Source organism: Staurois parvus, unplaced genomic scaffold (assembly GCF_062004578.1).
Source record: "Staurois parvus isolate SC_StPar_1 unplaced genomic scaffold, SC_StPar_1.0 ptg000287l, whole genome shotgun sequence".
Lineage (NCBI taxonomy): Eukaryota > Metazoa > Chordata > Amphibia > Anura > Ranidae > Staurois > Staurois parvus.
In genome coordinates this window covers 26,313,223-26,336,965 of record NW_028318083.1, presented here as the reverse complement: position 1 = coordinate 26,336,965, position 23,743 = coordinate 26,313,223, and the positions used below count along the sequence as shown (strand labels likewise).

Genomic DNA, 23,743 nt, shown 5'->3' with positions numbered 1-23,743 from the left:
GTGAAATACTGATTGTCCTTTCAATAAACAAAACTTGCAAAATAATACATTTTTTAATCATTTTCACTTGGAATCTGAATGTTCACTATTTTATTTAAAATTGTTAGACTGTTTTTCTTTTGGAGAAAATTCATACCAAATTAAAGCACAACTTGAAGTCACAGCTTCTGTGCCGAATCCAGACTTCAGTAACCAAGAAATGCTCCTCCCTCATAGAACAGATGTGGCAAGCATACAATGGAAACTTCTGTGGCTTATGTGTCTTCAGGCATGTGTTAGTAAGAGAGGTTATCCCGCTGAGATTGTGGGCTGCAAAATATACACAGGCAATGAAATAAAATGCTTTCACTGTTCAGTAGGGTCATTTTCGTAAATGGGCCCCCACAAACTGCTCTAGTCCCCTTTTTCAGCATTTGTGTGCAATTCAGCAAAACATGTTTACTGTAAGGGGCTGACGTAGTGGTCTAAGGTTTCCCTCCTGGACTTGCTCCCAGCTCATAGGCGTTGAGATTTCCCTGTTGGTTCCCTAGACGTAATATGAGGAATTGTCTACTTTTTTTCCTCTCTTCTACGTCTGTATCATTGCAGCTCCTGCTCCCTGTGTTTTTCTTAAATGAAATGTCACTACTTCTTAATGAGTAGAGTACTCGTTTTATAACTGCAAGGGTCTGGATATTCTCAGAAGAATTCCTTATAGAAACTAAAACTATTTTTTGTTGGCTTCCAGAAGATTGACAAAAGACTAAACAGAATTTTTTCATAATGCTATGGATTATAGGATAGAAATATAGATTTTTTTTTCTAATAGAGCTATTTCCATGATTAGATGAGCTTTGAAATCATTGGCGTTGAGGAGTAGAGCTAAGAAAAATTATTAGTAACAGATAAAGAAATTTCAAGTCTTATTTATATGGCTTAAGATGGCAAAATCTAAAGCTAAAAATGTATATTATTTTAATCATTGTACAAGAATAATTAACTGTTTAAAGTATAACTTGGTGATTAGGGATAAACAACAAAATATTTAAATACCAAGTAACAATGTTAAAACCCAAGAAGGAGATTTTATGCTTAGCATAGAATTGTAGGTGAATTCCACCTCAAACTGATATGCTTTGGTGGGATGAATCATTCCATATGGAGTTCAGTTGTGAAATTTTCCAACAGCAGTTTGAAACTCCCGCCACCTTCTATAGAGCCATAGCAAAGGTGCAGTCCTATTTCAGCTGGATTACCAAATTACTTGTTTGTTGTATACTATACAGAATACACCAGGGAAGCTTGATATCTTATTTCGACATAGTAATGGTCAGTCTCTATTGAGAATTCTCAGCAGTATAATTCCCAAAATGCTTTTGATCCATCTTTCATGCAAGTCTGGCTTTATCACAGACCTCATGGCTTGAGTACTCTCTTGAGTTTTTAGACCTAAACAAGCACGTGGATCAGAAAAATTATAACTACAGATTTCATACTAATTTGGTGTGGTACTCCAAAATATTAAAGACCGTGGATCATGATGGACAGCAAGACAGCTGACATTTTCAGAAGGAGAAGCCAGCAATGACTACCTCTGTGTTTCTCTAATAGCATTGTAGGTTTTCTTTAATAGGTGGATTTCACAGCAGCTATACATAATGGGGCAACTTATATTCAGCTTCCAATGTAGCAGAAAGTCAAACAGATCCTAGCTTGAAAGAAGAAAGCCTATTTTGCCAATGATTAAAAAAATATGCACACACAGACATCTGGTATATAAATTTGAGCAGTGATCCCCAGAAGCCCTTAAAGTTTTCTTCTGTTTAGCTCTGGCAGACCTAGTATAAACTACTGCTAGGAAGATTTGAATGCTGGCATCACATACACTTTTCCCCCAACCACTGCAAAATCTATTGATTTTTTTTTTATAGCGTTGAGATTTCAGCAACGTAGGAGTGTAACAGAAGAAAAATGAAAAGCCCGCACTTCATCACTGTATGGCCAGTCGCTCTAAGCTGAGAACTGCAAATCGATTTGCCTGAGAATGCAAACGACCCTGATGTTTTTAAGCTAACACAAATACCTGAGTTCTGTTTGAAACAGATTTCTTGCACAAAGAGACTTCTGTACACAAAATATGATTATTTCAGACATTTGTAATAAATCAGGTTGCTCTGTATTTGAAACGTCTGTATGCATGGGGCGTGAGACTGGCTGAAGAACAAAAAGGGCTTTCACTAAGAGCTCTAAGATAGGCATTTTTTTTTCTTTAAACATGCAAAAGGCTGTGTGGTCAAGTTCAAAATAACTAATATTTGCATTGCCTAGCCTGTGTGCTGACATACATATTCAGGAGGGGGTTGCTTTGCAGTGATCTGACATCTGATCTCTTGTATGTCAAATTACCACTGTCTTAAAGTGAGTGTGAGTCTCATTAAAAAGGTCCTCTAAAACATGTTTCCTGCATTCACAAACATGATCAGCCTGTATACAAAATATTATTTTAATGTTATTAACAGCGTTATTTTTTTAAAGAGTCAGTCCACCCAAAATATGACTTAAATTTTACTTCAGTTTTAGTTTTAAGTCAGTGCTGCAGAGTCAAAGCATAAGTGTGCTTCTAGTCCATAAATCCTTTTTGGGCCCCTTACCCTCTCCCTGCAGTTTTGTAATGTAGTATACCTAGCCTGTAATGCTGGGAAGATCTTCTCCGTGCGGCCTTTTTGACACACACAGCTTTGCCTAAAAATCCTTCCAGTCCACCGCTGTGTCCCCTGGACCTGTGGGGCCCAAACTCCTTTCACTTCAAACAAAGGCCAGTCTCACCAGGTTGATGGGATGTGAATAGGCTTTCCATTAAAATTAGTGGAGTTCAGGGTATGCAAGCGCATGGAGGGGTAGTATGGGACTTATATGAAAATGATGATCTCTGTGGAATTATTACAAACATTTATAAGCTGGCCATATATGCTGCAACCACCTGGCTTAACACATTTCAACTGAAAGATTTTCCACTGAACAGCGACTGTATCCTATCAGATGCACTCACTGCTCAGGTATTCAGATAGCCACAGGTGCTGCTGCTGTTTGAATACTTCTGCCGAAAGAGGTAACTCATTCATCCATGCTCTTTGGCATGAATGTAAAACTCTGTTAGTGTGTATGGCAAGCATTAGTGAGAGGACTGAATAGGGTAAGTTCACTAAACGTTCTCGAGGGCTACATCCAATGGGCAAGTTAGAAAGCCTATATCAATTACAACTGTTCTTCATCTGCCTGCACCATTCTCGGTAGAGCTGACCTTGCAAGTTTATAGAGATCTTTACAGCCGTCTGAAGATTTGGTGCCCTGCTGGCAGTTAAATTTTGCCAGCGTGTCTGATTATCCTCTGAAGTCTATGCGTAACCTGAGGCTAAAGGTTTATGGGTTACCATATAATTGGCAATAGTAGCTATGTGCCAGCTATGATGGCCTGCTTGATAATATTGTTTTTTAATTATCAACTCATTTTTGAGACAAGCCCTTTTAATTAACCTATGGTACTTATCTTTTGGTGTCTGGTAAGTAAAGGATAGGCATTTTACGTACTTACTGTAAAAAATCCCCTTTGTGTTTATTTTGTTGTAGATGGACATCATGTATGGGAAATGGAAGCAAAGACAGATAAAGAAATGTACAAGCCAGTAAGTATGGTTACAGCAGAAATAAAACTTACATATGGCTTTTTTTTATTTTCTGTTGAGTTCTTTTGTTCTATTTCCCTCACTGAATAAGACAGCAACGTGCATGGTACCCGGTTTTCGATCAGGTACCAGTTTCCTGAACTGTATGAAAAATAATTTGACATTTATCTCAAGGGTCTCTGTCTCAAAGCAAAATAGCTGTGAGAAGAGTACCTCATGGAATCAGGGTTTTCCTGAACTTTAGTGGGACATACTAATTCCAGAACAAAGACTTGAAAAAAAACATTTCTCAATAGTACAGTATAGGACACAGGAAAGTTAGTATTAACCATGGGTCTCTGTCTCAAAGCAAAATACAGTGCATCCAGAAAGTATTCACAGCCGTTAACTTTTGCCACATTTTGTTATGTTACAGCCTTATTCCAAAATGGATTACATTCATAATGACAACGTGAAAGAAGTTTGCTTTGAAATTTTTGCAATTTAATTAAAATTAAAATAACCACATGTACATGTATTCACAGCCTTTGCTCAATACTTTGTTGAAGCACTTTTAGCACCAATTACAGCCTCAAGTCGTTTTGAGTATGATGCTACAGGTTTGGCACACATATTTCTGGGCAATTTCTCCCATTCTTTGCAGTACCTCTCAAGCTCCATCAGGTTGAATGGGGAGCATCAGTGCACAGCCATTTTCAGATCTCTCCAGAGATGTTCAATCGGGTTAAAGTCTGGGCTCTGGCTGGAACACTCCAGTACATTCACAGAGTTGGCCCATAGCCACTCCTTTGTTATGTGGGCTGTGTGCTTAGGGTCATTGTCCTGTTGAAAGATGAACCGTCACCCCAGTCTAAGGTCCAGAGCGCTCTGGAACAGGTTTTCACTATGGATCTCTCTCTACATTGCTGCATTCATCTTTCCTTCAATCCTGACTAGTCTGCCAGTTTCTGCCGCTGAAAAACATCCCCATAGCATGATGCTGCCTCCACCATGCTTCACTGTAGGGATGGTATTGGCCAGGTGGTGAGCGGTGCCTGGTTTCCTCCGGACATGACGCTTGGCATTCAGGTCAAAGAGTTCAATCTTTATTTCATCAGACCAGAGAGTCTTGTTTCTCATGGTCTGAGAGTCCCTCAGATGCCTTTCGGCAAACTCCAGGCAGGCTGCCATTGCCTTTTACTGAGGAGTGGCTTCCGTCTGGCCACTCTACCATACAGACCTGATTGGTGGAGTGCTGGAGAGATGGTTGTTCTTCTGGAAGGTTCTCCTCTCTCCACAGAGAAATGCTGGAGCTCTTTCAGAGTGACCATCAGGTGCTTGGTTACATCCCTGGCTAAGGCCCTTCTCTCTCGATTGCTCATTTTGCCCGGGCGGCCCGCTCTAGGAAGACTCCTGGTGGTTCCAAATTTCTTCCATTTACAGATGATGGAGACCACTGTGCTCATTGAGGCCTTCAATGCTGCAGAAAATTTTCTGTACCCTTCTTTAGATCTGTGCCCTGATACAATCCTGTTTCGGAGGTCTACAGACAATTCCTTGGACTTCATGGCTTGGTTTGTGCTCTGACATGCACTGTTAACTATGGGACCTTATATAGACAGGTTTATGCCTTTCCTAATCATGTCCAATCAACTGAATTTCCCACAGGTGGACTCAAATCAAGTTGTGGAGACATCTCAAGGATGATCAGTGGGAACAGGATGTACCAAAGCTCAATTTTGAGTGTCATGGCAAAGGCTGTGAATAATTATGTACATGTGGTTTTTTTTAATAAATTGCAAATATTTCAAAATGAACTTCTTTCACGTTATCATTGTGGGGTATTGTTTGTAGAATGTTGAGGAAAAAAATTATTTCAATCCATTTTGGAATAAGGCTTTAACGTAACAAAATATGGCAAAAGTTAAGCTCTTTGAATACTTTCTGGATGCACTGTAGCTGTGAAGAGTATCTCATGGAATCAAGGTTTTCCTGGACCTAAGTGGGACATACTAATTCCAGAACAAAGACTTGAAAAAAAACATTTCTCAGTAGTACAGTACAAGACACAGGAAAGTTAGTATTACCCATGGGTTATAAGCAGCTATCCCCAGGTGATTGGGTTATAGGCTCATGGGTTATAGGAAGCTACATTCCTGTCATTGGATACTGGCAGGGGATTGGACACTGGAGGGACTTCCCCTTTATAACCCCTCCCACTCCCAACTAGCCTCTGTATGCTGGTGCAAGAGTCCATACGTGATGGACAGTCTATCTCCCGAGAATAAGTTACTTCCCCTTTTTACTACTTTTTGCTGGGCTTTTTTTCTGCAAGATTCTTCTCTCAAGCTGTAGTTGCACCATAGGCTCCGTGGCTACCATGTGCAGCATTTTGGATCAGTTGGCTCCTTGGCTGAGCTTTGGGAAATTGTACCAGGATGGTGCCTGAAAGAAAGAAGATACAAGGCTGGCCTGTGATGCTGCTCTTGGCACTGGATCCTGCATGGGTGTTCACCTTAGCACAACATGCATCTCAATGAGTTAGCCCCAGGGTGCAATACAGGTCCAGAACCATAGTCTATCAACTGGTAGAGCCAAGTCTCTGAAGACCCCTTTGGATACCTACTGCCCTTTTAATCTGATCATAGTGTACTGGTTCTGATCCCCTGTTTGGGTTAGGGGAGTACTCTATAACACTGTTAAATGTGGTTTCTCAGCCATGGAGCAGGAGAGCTGACAATTTCAAATTTTGCACCATTTTCTGGCCCATGGTAAAGAATTAAGAACCCTGTCCTGATTAATAAAATATTATTTTTGGCTCACCTGTAAAATCCTCTTAAAATATGGTACAGGACACAGGTCTCTGCCCTGTGTTCTTTACAATCTCCCTGTCACTTGCTATAAAACTGGGGCTAACTGGGAGAGGGAGGGGTTGTAAAGGGGATGTTCCTGTAGCCTTTTTGCCAGTGTCCAATAACCTGAAGGTAGCTGCATATAATCCATGGTAAAGACTAATAATCCTGTGTCCTGTACTATACTTCTAGAAAAGGATTTTTACAGGAATGTCAAAATCTTATTTTTCAAAACCCTAAAACTAGAATCATAGAATGGCTGCCTCTCCCACAGCTTAATCACAGAGGTGTTTTGTTTATTGACATTTTTAAAATTAGAAATTGATTAATATTTGTGCAAATTGTGTAAGATGTGCATTACTGTATTTGGTTCCATTTCTACAAAGAATTATGACTGATAGTATAGGGATTAGTGCACTAAAGGTTTTGTAATGGTTTGCTCCAATTTACTAAAATTCATAATGGGATCACTTTTGTTATATGTCATCTCAAGAAGGACTGTTTCTCTTGAAACTATATAGCAGCCTCACCACAGAGTGCACTACATTCTGTGTTAAGTCAAGTGTATGTAATAAATACAGCTTATACAGTACTAACAAGGATACAGAACCAGCTAAAGTTCTACAATCATAGGTTTAAAATAGGTATCAACAGGACAAAATGTACATTTTTTATTAACTTATGTTGCAGAATTCGCTAGTTGTGGAGATCCCACCGTTTCGCAATCAGAGAATATCCAGCCCAGTTCAAGTCAATTTTTACGTCTGTAACGGGAAGAGGAAAAGAAGCCAGTACCAGCAATTCACCTATCTACCAGCCAATGGTAACATAATGACTCATAAAAATGTTTCTTATGTTTCTCAAGCTGGGTGTTTGCAGTTTTGTTAAAGCACAGAAAAGTACAGTGTAATGTTGTGTGAAAAAACTTAAGGCTCCACATTTTTTCTAACACTCCTGTGGGTGTAAGAGGGAGAGTTGCAGTCTCACTAGAAAAGAACTGCTTGTTTTGTTCTGCCTAATCTGAAAAGCATACTACCTGACCTTCCCTTTCACAAACATCCTATTTGATTCCAAAAACACACATGAGTTCAGGCAGCTCAGCTTTTTGACTGGCCTCGTTCCTTGAGAGCTCAGATCTCAGAACTGCAGCAAGCCAACCTGCAACATGTCAGGTGACAACATTCATTTTATATTGTACGTACACATATGTCTGCATTTTTCAAGGAGTCTTTAGTTTGAATTTAATTACATGTAGCAAAATATATGCCTTGAAAGATTGCATTTTTCTTCTCATTAAGGGCAGGCCAGGAGAGATGGGTGGGGATAGGAATAAAGGACTCACCCACTGTTTTGGCAGAGACATAGCCGAACCTAGAACCATAAAACAGCTGCTGTTATGGGTTTGGCTATGGATGAACAAAGAGCCTTTTTGACAGGCCATTCTAGGGCAGAGGTGTAGCAATAATAAGTTTAAAGCTAGTTATTTGTTCACACCATAAAGTTATCAATGCATCCTGTATGGAAGCAAACTATATAATCGACGGTGTTATTAAACTGGTACATAATACAGTGTATTGATTAATGCAGTATGCAAAGATTTTCTCATTGAAAGCATGGGTGGATTGTTTAGGCCATGTAATTGAATATATCATATAGACATAAACCACTTATATACAAACCTTTTTCTCTTTGATTGCATTTTATTGTAAAATATTCCTGTGAGTTTTTATTGAGATTATGTAATCTGTGTAAGATTAAAATAAGCATTTTTATTGGTAAACTGAACATATTTTCTTGGCACCTACTTAAAGTGCATTCTTTGTTACTTTCCTATTGATTAGTTTATAATCCATATTGTATGTGTGTTTTATTATATGTCTGGTAAGATATATCCCTATGAAATGGTTATGCTGATAGATGTGAGGCAGTACATTCAGTTTCAGAACCGTTTGTCTCTTTGATTCAGATCTTTAAAATGCACTTCATAAAAACTAATCTTCTAAAGCACAGCAACCAGTCAGATTCTCAACAATATAGTGGAAAGAATCCAAGGACATGTGACTGGTTACTTTGAACAAGAAGAAGAGTTTGTGCTTCAAACACTTTGGTAAACAAAACTCAGGGCCTCATTTTTCTTGAACCCAACTCTCAATCACTCCTTTTTTCTCAATAGAATATATTGTGCATATAAATGGGACCATAAAAACAGGTTTTGACCAAATTGAGGGCCCTGACAATCATGCTGCACATATCCAACCTACAGATTTGGCAGCTCATTTGCAGCTGATAAATATTGGCGAGCATGCACTTTGTTTGAGTTGAGTTTTTTTTCTAGTTTTTTTCTTAGGCTGCATTCATGTGATTTTTTTCTTAGATTACAAGACTAATACCATTTGGTATGTCCAGTTACAGTCTCATTGTTTGTTAATTGTTTGCTTTGCATTCTGGGCATTAAAATGACTGTACTGCTTGGAGGTTGGCAGAGTCGTGGTGAATCCCTGCTGCAACCCCCTACATGTCCATGGCTGTTACTCCTTATAATGTATATTTCTGTGTCATACGTTTCATTATCAATTTATATTTTATTAAATTAAAATTAAATTTACAAATTATTCACAGTAATAATATTTGTTATTATGTTTGTAAAACCAATATTGCACTGTATATATGCACTGTACATAAGTTTGTTTTTTCTTAATAAATAGGATATTCCATTAAAAAATGTCTTTACGTGGCTTGTGTATATACAATCAAGAGATTATTAAATGCAGTCTTTTTAAAAGGCCTTTTAAAACCTAGTGGTTAACAAAATCTGCCCTTTATCTTCTTGGTGCTTCATTTATTGAATTATATATTGTTAACCAGAAGCGGATGATTATTGGTTTATTTTATATTATGAAAACTAGACAATCCATATATACAGTGTGGATAATGCAATATATACATATACTGTATATAATTAATAGCAGGATTCATGCCATGTGAAATCTATAGTTATTTTTCATGTAGTACATTTGCAGCCTGCATTTCCTGCTTCACTGCATCAAAGAATTTTATATTTTAGCATAATCAAATGGTTAATTTACAAGATGGTATATCGCTAGTTTTATATTCAATTTTTTTAGCTTTAGACTGGTGGAATGGGGTTGCAGAATATATGTAAGCCTTAGAGTAAAGTGACCCTGTTCCCAGACTATGCACACTAAAGTATTTATATATTCTGATTAAGCAGTAAAAGCACTTTAAAACATTCCTTGTATAATGTATAATGATGTATGTACACATGGGCATACTTGCTCATTTTATAGACATGCCTTGCCTTCTGCTGTGCAGTACTACACAGTGGTTGCTAGTTACTGCTTTTTCCTACAATACAAGTCTATAAGTTGGTCGACTGGTTTCAAGTGAGGAAAATAATCATCATTTTCATTGTGTTTTTACCACTTGTATTCTCATATAAGTTGTCATTTTATTCCCCATGCCTATACTGGGTGACTGGACACAACTTCTTTCTGTATCTCTGTCTTGCATGTTGAAAAATCAATCAGGCTGGTGTCTCAGTGCAGCAGGACTAATATTATGATCTAACTGATAATCAGAAAAATTAGAATGGAGGAGACACAATCCCTGAAATTCAAAAAGAGAGTTGTAGATACTCATTAGAAATCTGTCTTTCCTCTGTGCAACAAATGGCGCAACTTGCGACAGATTCATATAGCAGAAAGAGAAATAAGATATGTCTGTGCTCAAATAAAAAAAAAAATACATTATTATAAAATACATTATATATTCTGATTTGAGCACAGACATATCTCATTTCTGTTGCTTAGTGCGAGTCTGTAGCTCTCCTTCAACTACAGTATGTATGTTTTCCACATATTGGCACTATCTCCACTGAGGCATGCTAGAAACAAGTACGTGTTTTGCAGAGTAGAGTAGGGACTGGCCAGAGAGGGCAACACCTTGGCATCTTTAGAAAAGGCAGCAAGTCCTTGCATAAACATTATTCCAAAGCAGTACAAGAGTTTAGGACAATCATACTAATGGCATCTTTGTTTTATTCTTTCTCTTTCTTCAGCATGCAGATGCAATCCCTCTCAGCTAGTTGGTTTAGACCGATACTGAACTCTTAATCTTTTGCATTAAAGCTGTTGGGTCAATCTCTGTATGGTGCCCATTTTCCGATGACCCATAATGCATTCAGTACTGAAACATAGTCTTTGGATTTTCATCTGGGGAAAGGAAAAGCTCAAAACAATAAACTAGCAGAGGTGCAAAAAAAAAAGGAAATAAGCAAAAACATGCAATTTATTCAGAGACTGTATCATCATTTTGAAGAAGGTTCATAAGTATTGTACAGTATCTGTAATGTAACAGGGGATTGTTTCTGGGAACTTTCAGTGCACTAGGGAAAAAGGAGGGGGGGGGGTGAAGGCGAGGGGCATTGTTTATGGGCCCTATCCAGTATTCAAGGCAGCTTTATCTGGTTGGGCGGTACAGGAGTATCACAGATCTGAGGAAAGTATGTACTGTGTAATGTGTGCAACTGATTTGGAAAAAAAACAGGAGAAATGGTTGAAAGGAAAAGAGCACTGCTGTGTGTAAAAGGGAGGCCCCATATATTCTGTCTCAGAGCAGAACAGGGTTTGTGGGTTGCTTTGCACTTAATGTATGGAGTTGTTTGCTCAATCATATACTGAATGTACATAGCATGTGGGCATGTGGTGGGTTGATGGAGGGGAACACGTATGTAGGTCACATTTGTGTTTTACAGATGGAGCAATCCAAATGGTAAAGAATAAGGGGGTGAGGTGGAAATATTTTTTCCTGGTTAAAGTAAGAGGACAAACACATTAATGAGAAATGAGATAAATATTTATTTCTGTGTTTAATTGCCTTTCTTTCTTATTGTTTAGAGAGTCGTTTAGGTATGCTTCAGAAAAAGAGACGGGCTTATTTCCCTTCACCATATAGCATATATTTGCTATAAGATCTGTGGAAATAAGTGCGTTTTGTATATTTTTTTTTACTAGAATTTCCCTAAAATGTTTCCACAGCTTGTTTCCATTTATTATAAAATTGATATATAAATTGGTATGCACTGTGAGGCAGGTTTGCAGATGGTGTATATGTGTCACCTAGGTTTCCCACCTACACATAATGAGGGGCTCCAGAGTTTGTGACTGATATGGCAATAACAAACCTTTTTGTTTTTTCAGATCTTAATAAGTTCTGATCTGGGTCCTGAAGCACAGAGACTTTGTAGAGCTTTTGAGGGGATAAACCTTGCATTCCCAGGTTCACATCTTACCAGTTAGGCAGACCTCAGTAAATTAATCTCAGCTGTCCACAGGCCTTTATCATATGTGAACTAACGCTCATCTTTTTCTCTCACTTTTTGCTCTGAGAGCCTGCAAAATGACTAGACAATGAAAAGGTACATGAGCTGTCTGTTTTGGGGAACCCATAAGGGAGCACCCTGTTAGTCAGGAACTGACTTTAGAATAGTTAGTTGCTCAGATGAGCAGATGTTTTGTTTGTTTTATGCTTTGGATTTGCTGTACAAAGTCATACTGCATTTAAACTGTGTTTGCTTGCTGCCTTGCCGAATAAAATTGTAGGACTAACCTCCTTTGACTTTTCATGGGTATTTTGGTACTTTTTACTTGTCATTCTGCATTTGAGAAATATATTCTGCTGTCTATTGCCTGGCTATAAAATTGAAGTAGTTAAGAAATTTGACAGCATGTCAAATATTATAATACATTATAATTTACCTACAATCCTTTTCTCCCCTACTTTTTTTCTTCACACACACGAAGTAAGAAAAACTATGGAATGAGAGATGGGCCATTCCAGCACTGTCAGGTCTTGTTCTGCCTTCGTGCGACTTTTCTGCATGATCTCCTACCTCCAGAAACAGCCAGGAGCACCTAACACTGAACTAGGGCAACATGCATTCTGGCTGCCCATTCATAGGGACATGTATGAAATGTTCTGCCAATACAACCATAAGACAAAGCAGACTATATCTAGCTAAAGTCAGCTCAGTAAAAGGAGAATTTTGTTTTGTTGCAACTGGATAACTGTACAAATCCCCTTGTTTTTTGGTCATAGGCTGCATGTACACTGGAACTGCCATAGATGTTAACACTACTGGCAGCAGAAAAACACTAAACGCAGCTGAAGTGTGTGTAAACGCGGTACCGTGTTTAACTGCGTTTAGCGCTTGGACATGTATTCTTTTTCATTGACCAGAGTACAAGTCATTGAAATAAATAAACAACCAATCGCTAAACGCAGCTAATGCTTAGGCATGTTTTTGCTGCGTTTGGTGTTTTTTGGCCAAAGCGTTCCTCTCCTGAATGTGATTCTACTGCGTTCAGGAGAAGGAGACTGCCCCTTGAACTCTGCTGCTGCTAAACTCTGATAAAAGCCTATGAGTGCATGGACACATAGGCGTCTATTGAGTTCAGGGGCTTTGCAAAAAAAAAATGCCAAAAACTCCTAAACTCATATTTAGAAGCAGCAGAAGAAGAAGCGGAACTTTACTCTCTCAGTCAACAATGACTATTTTTAATCCTTATGCTGCTTGCATTAGTAAATAGATAGGAAGGTATAATTTATTTACTTGTTTTAAACTTTTTTTTAAAATTTCTTTAGTTATTTCCTGGTTTCCATGCCTAGGAAAATGATGTCCTACATCCCAGGAGTCTGCAGGAGGGGTTTTCTTAGCTAATCAAACCCTCCTACCTGTATGCATGAGGTAAGGGCAGATGGATTCCAGGAAGTAAATTCCACATAAATCATCTGCCCTTACTCAAGATGGCCATGGCCAGAAATGCTAGGGGATGTTTTTCAATGTGATTCCTTTGCAAAATAAAGAATGGAGACATGGATGAATGGTGAGTTTGCTTTAAATATTTGTGGTGCTCAGATGCAGTGAATTTCTGTGTTAAGGAATAACCGTTAAATTATATTTTGTGCATATTTGTCTATAATATGCATTGCATTTATCACCAGTTACAGATTTGTGAAAGGTGAAATAGATCAAGGGTGGCATAATTTGAAGAGATTGGAGAGTGATATAAAATTTGATGTGATCTTGTAGGATGTAGGTTGATGCAGGGATAAAAATGATAAAGTAATATAGTGTTATTTTAACAAATACATTTGTCATATTTGTCATAGTTTTAGCAGAATAAAAAAAAGCTAAAATGTTATGTCCATTGGTGGCAAAATAACCATTAATGTGCTACACCAACCTCCTGAACAGTCTGCCTCGCCATATTTTCAGTCTTGGAAGAATATGAGCATGTTATATATCCAACTGCAGTAAGAGATTTGTCCAAGAAGTCTTCATGGCTTTATTTTCAAAATTTTATTTTGAAATGATTTCTCAAGAAACTGGCTTGAAGTCAGAAGTTGTTCTCTTACGGATTGTTGTATAAGTGAACAGCTCTTGTTTACTGAGATGGGGTGCAACAATCTATTTCTTTTTGGCAAACAAATAAAAACTAGCATATGAATGGCTACATATCTGGAGATTAAATTTATTCCTGTTTATGTTTTATTTAAGGTAAACTGTGATCACATGATTTCATTTTACTGTATAGCTGCATAGAAAAAAATCTGTTTCCTTTATTTTTTTATAACAATACTTTATAGGCAGGTGCCTACGGTATCAGATTGTAGTTAAACTTAGTTTTGGTTTATAACTCAGAAGTTATTTTGTATTATATATGTATCAACAGATTTATTGGAAGTAGTGTTATAGGTGTGCTAAAGTTCATATGCCTGGCAGAGTATGGCAGTTGTGGTTTTCAATAATTTTTTAAAGTGGAACTTCACTCTGTCAATCAACATTGACAATTTTTAATGCTTATGCTGATAGTAGCATAAGTAAATAGATAGTAAAGTGTATTACTTTTACTTGTTTTTTTTTCTACTTTACTTTTTTTTTTACATTTCTTCAGATACTTCCTCATTTCCAGGCCTAGGCAAATTATATCATGCATCCCGGGAGTCTACAGCTTCACTTAGGTACACCCGCCTATCTGCATGCGTGAGCTAAGGACAGATGGATTTCAGAAAGTAAATGCAACATGAATCATCTGCCCTTACTCATGATGGCCATGGCCAGAAATACTAGGGGGTGATTTTCAAAGTGATTTCTCAGAAAAAAAAACACCGAGACATGGATAGATGGTGAATTTGCTTTGAATATTAAAAATGAATTCTTTTGGTGTAGTTCCGCTTTAACAAAGTTGGCAAGCAAAGGAGGCTGAGACTACAGAGCCCACTGTTAGTGTAACACATGTAGGATAATTATAAAATAACCAGTGTTTGTAGGAGAGAAGATTCGGCATGAATGGATTGTATAAAAGTGTTAAGGGTGTTTGGAACATTGGTGACAAATTTGGCCTGTTCTGCTCTGTTGCCAAGAGCTTACAATTTTCATTCTAGATAGCTTGCCTGTTTGAACAGGTTGATTTACTAAAACTGGAGCACTCAGAATCCGGTACAGCTGTGTAAGGTGGCCAATCAGCTTCTAACTTCTGCTTGTTCAATTAAGCTTTAACAATAACATTTGGAAGCTGATTGGTTTCTATGCAGAGCTGTATCAGATTTTGCACTCTCCAGTTTTGTAAATCCCCCCTTTTTGTGTCACTGATCCACATAGGGAAGGTTGTTGAAATTACTTGTGGTAATTGTTTCTGAGCATTTTGCAGGTGCCCTAAGAACATTTGTGATCATTACCGTAAACCGTAGGTGGTCTAAACATTTGGAAATGCTGCGTGCAAGCTTTTGTTTTCTAATTCATCAATGTATCTTGGTGGGAACAATCCCTATTGTTCATTCAATCTATAAATGCTGAAAAAGCAGCAAATTATTGAAATCACTGAGTTCTCAGGAGATCTCAGGATTCTGTACATACAAAATTTTGTCACCTAGCACATCCACCCTACAATCTCACTCAATTGCCTATGGACTGTAAAGTGTAATAAAGGTGTTATCATTTGTTGAAGATGGTTTTTATCAAATGTACACCATATTGCTAGATAAATATACTGTATTTAATGTCAGACCTATCAAACTGGTTTCTTTTATTATTTTATGTCTAATATGATTTCACCTTTACTTTGGGCAAAGAAGCCAGTCAAAGAAAACAAAAGTCCTAACAGATAAAGTGGGTGAAATTATTAGATATAGTAGTTCTGTACACCCAATTTCTCAGCTTTTACTAATGAAGCATGTGATCTCATACTTGAGTTAATTTTAACCCCTGCAATGCTGGAGTAAAACCAATCTGTTCTCACAGCTATAAAAAACTTGAAAACACTCAAGTAAATGGTTACCATGTGCTTACTTAGTGAGCTGCGTGTAAGAAATCTTAGGCTTTAAATAATGGCTGCCAAATTAGAGTAAACTAGTAAGTCTTATTATTTCAAGCACTGCTGCCTAGACATATGGCTCAACAGAGGAGGCTGTGTTAAAGGCATTTTTCATGACAGCTAAAATTACAGCACCTAATTGGAGATGAGGTCACCTTAAATGATCTGGGGATGCCAGTTTGGATGTGATGATAAAGGGAGAATGTGCAGATTTATTGGTTAGTTATTACACAGCTATGATCAATAGACTTACACCACATATTACAATACCGCAGTCTATTACATTTTTCATAGCCCCAGCGTTTAACAAAGAGGCAGACTTTAAATTTAACTTCTGTGTGTTTTGGCACTTATCACAGACTTTTATAAAACAGATGGGACTTATAGTTAAATGTACACATATAAACATATGCATATAATACCTGTATTTTCATGTTTGTGTTTGAATATAAATCACATACATGTGCGTATACAACATATGTACTCTGTGTGTGTGTTTATATATATATATATATATATATATATATATAATTTTTTTCTTTTTTAATTAAGAGGCTCCATTTCCTGCAGCATAAGCCTATATGTAATAAAGTGGCTGTGATATTTTTTTGGCCTAACTGATTATAGGAGTGACGTCCAGCTAGTGACTAATGTCCTTAGATGTTTGGCAGGGAGGTTTAGAATTGTAATACTATTCTCTGCTGTACAGTCTGTGAAGGTCAGCTAAAAGCTGCCTACAGAATATTCTTTATCTGTAAGAACATAAGATATCTTTTTACAGTACACTGATATTTCTCGCAATTGTAGCAATTAATATTTTGTAGAAGGTAGTTATAACTTTAGCTTTTCTTCTTTATGTTTATTCCATTACCTTCAGAAGCACTTAAAACGACTGCCATTATTTTTAAAAGTTACATTCTGTTCCCTGCAAACTCAGCACTTATACCTATCCTATCAAGAGATAATGTTCACTTCCAGGTTTATTGGATGCCAGGTACTGCATTCTGTAGTTACATCTGCAGAGCCCCTGTGTTCTGAAGTAATCTAGGGGTCAGAGGATGGAAACGGAGCACAGTGGGGATGCCTGCAACTGACACACCCAGAATTGTAAAATGTGTTTGAGCTTTCCGCAACACTATCTTTTTACCATGGAGGAATTTGGTGACACAGGCAATGGGAAAGGTGAGTATTAGGTGTTTACTTTTCAGGAAATGGCAGTAAATAACTATCAGCTGGTCATCTTAATTGTCAGTAGGCAGGCTGCTCACAGAAATAAGCTTCTCTTTTGCCATTATTCATGAGAGTTTAAAAACAAAAGTAACACATTGATTATTTTGAGGTTTTTTTACATACCAGCATTAAATCAGTATGGATTAACCGTATATGACTTTTAGGTCTTGTTACTGCAGATGACATGTGAGAGCTTCTGGCAAAGGTTTGAGTACATGCCAAGCGCAACGCAACATGCCAGAGATTACCTGGAATTTTTTAAGTTGCATTTACAAGCAGGAGCAGAGAGATGTCCAACCAGAGGACATCATATTCTTGACCTGGTAGTGACAAATGAGGATCAATTGGCTGATGTTGAGATGGGAGAAAATTTGTGTTCTTTGAATCAGCAATTTCTTTGGTTTGGAATTAGAACAATAATTGAAAAATCATATAAAAATAAAAGTTGTAGATTTCAAAAGGGCAAATTATGCTGAAATCCGTGAATTGCCTGAACAATGTGTTAAAAGGTTGATGTAAAACAGCAGAACTCAGTGGGTACCATTTAAGTCTACCCATCCTGGGTAGACTGTCAGGCAGATTAGTAAAGATCTCCATTCACTCCTAGATTTGTTTTAGAAAATTCCAACAGATTCCTCCATCCATACTATACAGTGCAGATGGATGAATCTGCCCCAGCAGCTATCAGAACACCTGAACAGTGCTGCGTTTAATTGGATGCAACTGCTATTCAGCCAAATTTTTTGTCAGGTTCCTTCAATTCTTCAATTGAAGGATGTCAGTCAGGAGAGTAGCGACATGACAACCCACAGAGAGAATTTTGATTGGCTGAAATTTGCAAGACGTAAGAGCAGCTAAAAAAAACAATATGGTGTTCATCCCAGAGTTCTATGAGAACTTTAAATATAGTTGACCTTTTAACTACTCTTTTTAATCAATCTCTTAGAACAGGAGTAGTTCCCTATGACTGGTGGACAGCTAATAAAATAACTATCCACAAGAAGAGTAGTAAGGAGAAAGTTGGTAACTACAGGCCATTAAATTTAACATCACCCTAAAAAGAAGGATCAGTAATGATTTTAAACACAACTTGCTAGACTCAAAGCAGCTTGGATTTACCGAGAGCAGATCATGTCAGACAAATCTGATTGGATTTATTGATATTATTACAAATGTTTGGGACATGGGTGGTGTTGTGGACGTAGCCTATGTTTATTTTCGCAAAGCATTTGATACAGTTTTTCACATAATGATATCATTAAAAAGTTGAACAAACTAGGGCCTAACCCTTGTGTGGTTCATTGGTTATACAGTTGGCTAAAGGATAGGTATCAGAGCATGGTTGTGAATAGAGTCCATGGGGAGTGGAGGTACAGTCACAAGTGGTACACCACAAGGCTCTGTACTAGGTCTTGTTCTGTTTAATCTGTATGTAAGTAATTTAACCAAAAGTTTGGTGGACAAGGCACATATAGTAGTACGTATGTATAGCAGCGGATAGTTTAACGTTTTTAAATGCAAAATAATGTGCTTAAGGAAAAAAGAATCCTATGACAGTGGATACAGTGCTGATCGGAACAACAGAGGAAGAATATTTAGGGTGCTTATTTAAATTGAAAATTTATCAAAAAGTGTGACCTGGCTTAGGGGTAAACAAATTGAATTCCGGTCTGCATTACTAGAGGAATCACCAATGAGGATGAAAGGAAGTCACGATTTTCCTACATAGATCTTTAGCTAGACCTCATTTAGAGTACAGTGTCCAGTTTTGGACACGTCACTTAAAAAAAAAGATATTGATAAGAGACCAGAGACCGGTATTGAATGAGTCCAGAGACAGGTAACAAAATTGGCAAAAGGTATGAAGGATATAATACAGTCTTAAGGAAAGAAGCATGGGGGGGGACATGATTACAAGCGAAGATCAAAAACTCGAGGACCTGACCTTAAACTAGCAGGAGGAAAGTTCAAACCTAACCTTAGAAAATATTTTTCTACCTAAAGAGTAGGTAATGTAACAGACTTCCAGCAGAGATAGTGAGTTAGTCAACAGTAAATGAAAGAACAAAAGACAGTCTTTTATGTTCTATGGGTCTTCAAAGGTGTACCAAACGTAAAGAAATTCTATGGCCCCAGCATAAACTTATTTTATTACATCACCATTGTAAAAGCAATACAAACAATAGTTATTTTTGATAATCCAATATACAGTAGTTTATATAAGTTTACTTTAAAAAATGCTTTGCAGCTTCTGCTGTTTACTTTCAGTTTCTAAGGACTACATATCTTGTGGTACCTTGCTGTCTGCAAACAGTGATTCCTGTACTGATTCTGCTTCCTAAAACTCTTCCTATCAGGACCTCTGTAGTTCAGAAGGCAGGCTCTGTGAAGTGTGTGACACACCAGTACCTACTCACAGGGCATAATGAATATGTGTCACAAAATTCAAAGAAGTAAATGTGTGGGAACCTTCAAAAAGTAAGTTTACAAACTTCAAGATAAATAGGAATAGGCTATTCACTTAAAAAAGCCCCCCCATTTCCCCAATAAGAGAGTGCTGAAAGCACGATGTGACCATAGACTTCAAAGCACTCAATGTTCTTTGGCAAGTAGCACCTGTGTGAATGTAGCCTTGCAGCTTTAGAAGAGCCCATCCTGAGATGTAGAAGTGAATCAGTAAATGGTGTCAGAAAATAACAAGCAAGTCACTAGTGTATAATTTATCATGTACAGTATGTGCTCCTATCCTAGATTAGAATCTTAACGAGGACATCATATGCATGGGGTGTGCATGCTCTTCCCGTGTTTGCATGGGTTTTCTACAGGTACTCTTGTTTCTCCTCACACTCCAAAGACATGCTGTTAGGTTAATTGGCTCCTGTTTAAATTGACCCAAGTACAGTGTATTCATAAAGTATTCAGGCCCATTCACTTTTTTCAATTTTGTTATGTTGCAGCCTGATACTACAGTTGTTTAATTCTTTTTTTCTCAATAATCTACACTCAGTACCCCATAATGACAGTGAAAACAGAATTTTAGAAATGTTTGCAAATTTAATAAAAAGGAAAAACTGTGTATCATATTAGCATAAGTATTCAGATCGTTTGCAACAACACTTGAAATTTAGATCAAGTGCCTCTCATTTCTGTTGTTCGTTGCTGAGATGTTTCTACACTTTGATTGGAGTCCACTTATGTTAAATTTAATTGATTGGAAATGATCTGGAAGCCACACCGCTCTATAAAAGGCCACACAGCTGACAATGCATAATGTTTTAGAGCAAAAGCCATGAGGTCAAAGGAACTGCCTGCAGATCTCAGAGATAGGATTATTGCAAGGTGCAGATCTGGGGAAGGATACAAAAACATTCTGCTGCACAGTGGCCTCCATAATTCTCAATGGAAGAAGTTTGGCACAACCAGGACTCTTCCAATAGCTGGTCACCCGGCCAAACTGAGCAATTGAGGGAGAAGGGCCTTAGTAAGAGAAGTGACCAAGAACACAATGATCCTGTGTGGAGACGGAACAAAGTTCCAGAAGTACAACTATCACTGCAGTACAGCACTGATGTGGGCTTTATGGCAGAGTGGTTAGATGGATGCATCTCCTCAGTGCAAAACACATGAAAGCCCACTTGGAGTTTGCAAAAAACTTGTACTGTATGTGTACATATGTATGCAGGCGAGATAGGGACCGCAGGACAGGGACTGATATGAATGTACAATATGTAAAGTGCTGTATAATATTGTCAGCACTATAAAAATACTTGTAATAGATTAAATACAAAAAACATTTCATTAAGGAGGTACACATGCATTAATATCTATATAATAGGTAAACAGTAAGTACTGTTGGATTTGGATTCAGGATTTGTCTTAACATGACCGACCAGGTGAACTGTCAAAATAGATAATTATAGTTTCTATTCTTCATAATGTGTATTACCACATCTCTGATGTTCCGGTTACTGTGGCTTAAAATTTTATATTTGAAAACAAACAATATGTAACTTGTGGTCCATTAGCTAACATTGAATATTTGTATTTGAAAAGTGAAATGCACTTTTTCTGACATGGCAAGCAATACCAAATACAGATCTTTGTCATCACTTCGCCCACTCTACTTCCTTCCTGTGACCTAAATTTATCTTTGAGTCTTCAGTAACTATGTAAAAACAAGCAGTCTTTCATGCTGGGAGCCAGTCAATGGATGTACAAGGTCTCTTTTCACCTGTACTCCCTGGCCTGTCATAATAGCCCATATTTTAGTGCTGAACCAATGGTACTACTTTTAAATACATCCAGTGGCCACAGGTTTACATAAACTTTGTAGCACACATACATTACAAAATTTAAAGTTCCCTAGTAAATCTTTATAATAGTCACATTTGTCCTCTCTCTGCAGGTCATTGAAGGTTCATCTTACAATTATATACTGTATATCTACTGGGAGGGCTAGTACATTGCTATTTATGCCATGTTTGTCCAAATCAAAAGTCATTTGCTACTGCAGAAGATATTGTGATATCATCTATATTCTGTTGTCAAAATGTCTCATTAAGCTAATCATGTACCCACCTTAAGGTGCTTGGCGCAAGAGCAGGTGGCACAAGAGCAACACAAACCGTAACAAAAACGGGGCTCTAACCTAGTGTTTTGGCTTTCTGTCTACCGCAGAACTTTCATTCTAACTGGTGGCTTATAGTACCTTCTTCCATGGCAGGACTCGTGCTATATTAGCCCACACAACTGCTATGGGACATGGACCACACAGGAAGTCTGGTCATAATGCCAGGTATGAGCAACAGTGGGTAGAAGGACTAGGCTATCCTTACTTACCTAGTCGGCCTATACACTGGTCTCCAGGGCCCTGGGGCTGAGGGGCTGATTTTAAATGTTGTTAGAAAATTGGTGGCGGTGTGTTTCCTATAGCCACTGATCAGTTTGCTTGCCTGTTGCCTAATATGCCCTTGAAATAACATCTGAAATCTGGTTGCTATGGACAACACTCTTCCTTTCATTCAGTTGCTATAAATAAGACCTGTGAAGATGACTGACACTTTTACTTTCCATACTGGTAATGTTTCACATGAAATGTTGGCTGGTGAAAATGTTTGCACCTGTTTAGGATATGATCTTTATTGAATGGGCACAATTTTTTCAAAAGCCTTCAGCGCGGTCTCACTTTTAATCCCATGATGCATGGTTTGTTATACAAACATTAATAAAGCTATATGCAGGTTTACCTGATGGAGTACAGCTTAGGAGCATTTAATGTTTTAAGCTGGTCTCAATAAAGAGGCAACACCTGCAGCCATTTGTTTGGCTGTGATTGTGAACTTCAGAAACTTCAACTTTTCCTTCGCTAACTTGTACATTAACCCAAAACATTGTGCCTGGGCTCCTGAGTGGGGGAAGCTGTCTGAATAGGTTCTTTATACTTTGACATTTCAGGCCCACACCCTCATTTGTTGGCTGTCCCAGCTGAGTAGTTTGTGGTGACTAAAGCTGATACCATTCAGTGCATTTCACAAATGGCCATAGAGCAATACTGCCAGGTTTTATTTTTTACTCTTTAATTTTTTATTTGGTTATTTTATTTAGGTGTTTCTCAGCCCACTTCTTATGTACCTGTAGGACATGACTTTTGTGCAGAGAAAGGTCATTGTCTAACCACTAACAAAATTGAAAGCAATCGGGTTTGATCTAAAAACTGTAGGTTAGGTAATTTTTTGTGTGTGTGTCACTATGGGTGAATTCATTTTGCACTTGGCATCCAAGTACAGGTTAGGTGATAAGACAGTGTATTTCTAGTCTGTTATACCTGAACTCCATAAAGGCTTACATAACTAAATTCAAGCATATCTGGCTTTTACCTTGCCAGTGTTCCCCTGCCACTGGAGATCCCTGAAATTCCTATGCAAGTTTTGACTGTCCGAAAGTTGAAACTTGCACGTGGCTGAGTAGGCTTTCCCTTGCTTTCAATTGATAGCCCAGCAATTGGCCCCTCATGTCCCAAGGGTTTGCAATTGTGAATCCAGAGCAGCATTGAAAGAAAAAGAGCAGGCACCTTAGGTCCCTTTGACATGAGACAGACTCATCAGTGGGTCTGCTTGCTCAGTGGAGGATCTCTCTGCTGATCCCCGCTGAGCAAGTGGATGACAGGTCCATGTCCATTTCACTTGTGTAGAAGGGACACAGCCCTTTGTCCTCTATGGGTGGTCAGGTGGAAACGAACCACCTGTCCAGTTCCAACCGACTGCCATCTGATCTGATGGACAGAAGGGGAACAGATGCCTATCCGTCTCTTTTTTGGCAGATCAGATTGGATGTGAGCAGGTGTAAATGGGCACATTTCCATTTATACCCACCGCTCCATGGAGGAGAATACAGGTTCCCATCAATTCCACCTAAAAAACAGGCAAGCAGACCTGTTTGGAATGTCCATGTGAAAGAGGCCTTACGGTACCTGCACTACAGCTTGGCAGTTAGTAAAATAAACCTGTACTTGGTGCAGGTGTACTCTGAAGCATAAAATGAGTTATTTCAGTCCAGGGCCATTGTCTCAGATGTTCCTTTCAGCAGCTTTGCACTAAAAAGCTGATTTAATGGGTCATCTTGATGA

At 38.1% G+C, this 23,743-nt stretch overlaps 1 protein-coding gene across 4 annotated transcripts in view; it reads left to right on the top strand.

The window, feature by feature from the left end:
* NFATC1 (nuclear factor of activated T cells 1) overlaps nt 1-23,743 on the top strand; it is a 255,928-nt gene that overhangs the window by 134,373 nt on the left and 97,812 nt on the right. For 3 of the 4 annotated variants that reach the window (XM_089682343.1, XM_089682347.1, XM_089682344.1), the window contains exons 7-8: nt 3,607-3,662; nt 7,184-7,316. The exons of the other annotated variant lie outside the window; for it this stretch is intronic. In XM_089682343.1, coding sequence (XP_089538469.1) covers nt 3,607-3,662; nt 7,184-7,316 — 189 coding nt within the window. The remainder of the gene's footprint in view (nt 1-3,606; nt 3,663-7,183; nt 7,317-23,743) is intronic. 4 annotated transcript variants of the gene reach the window in all.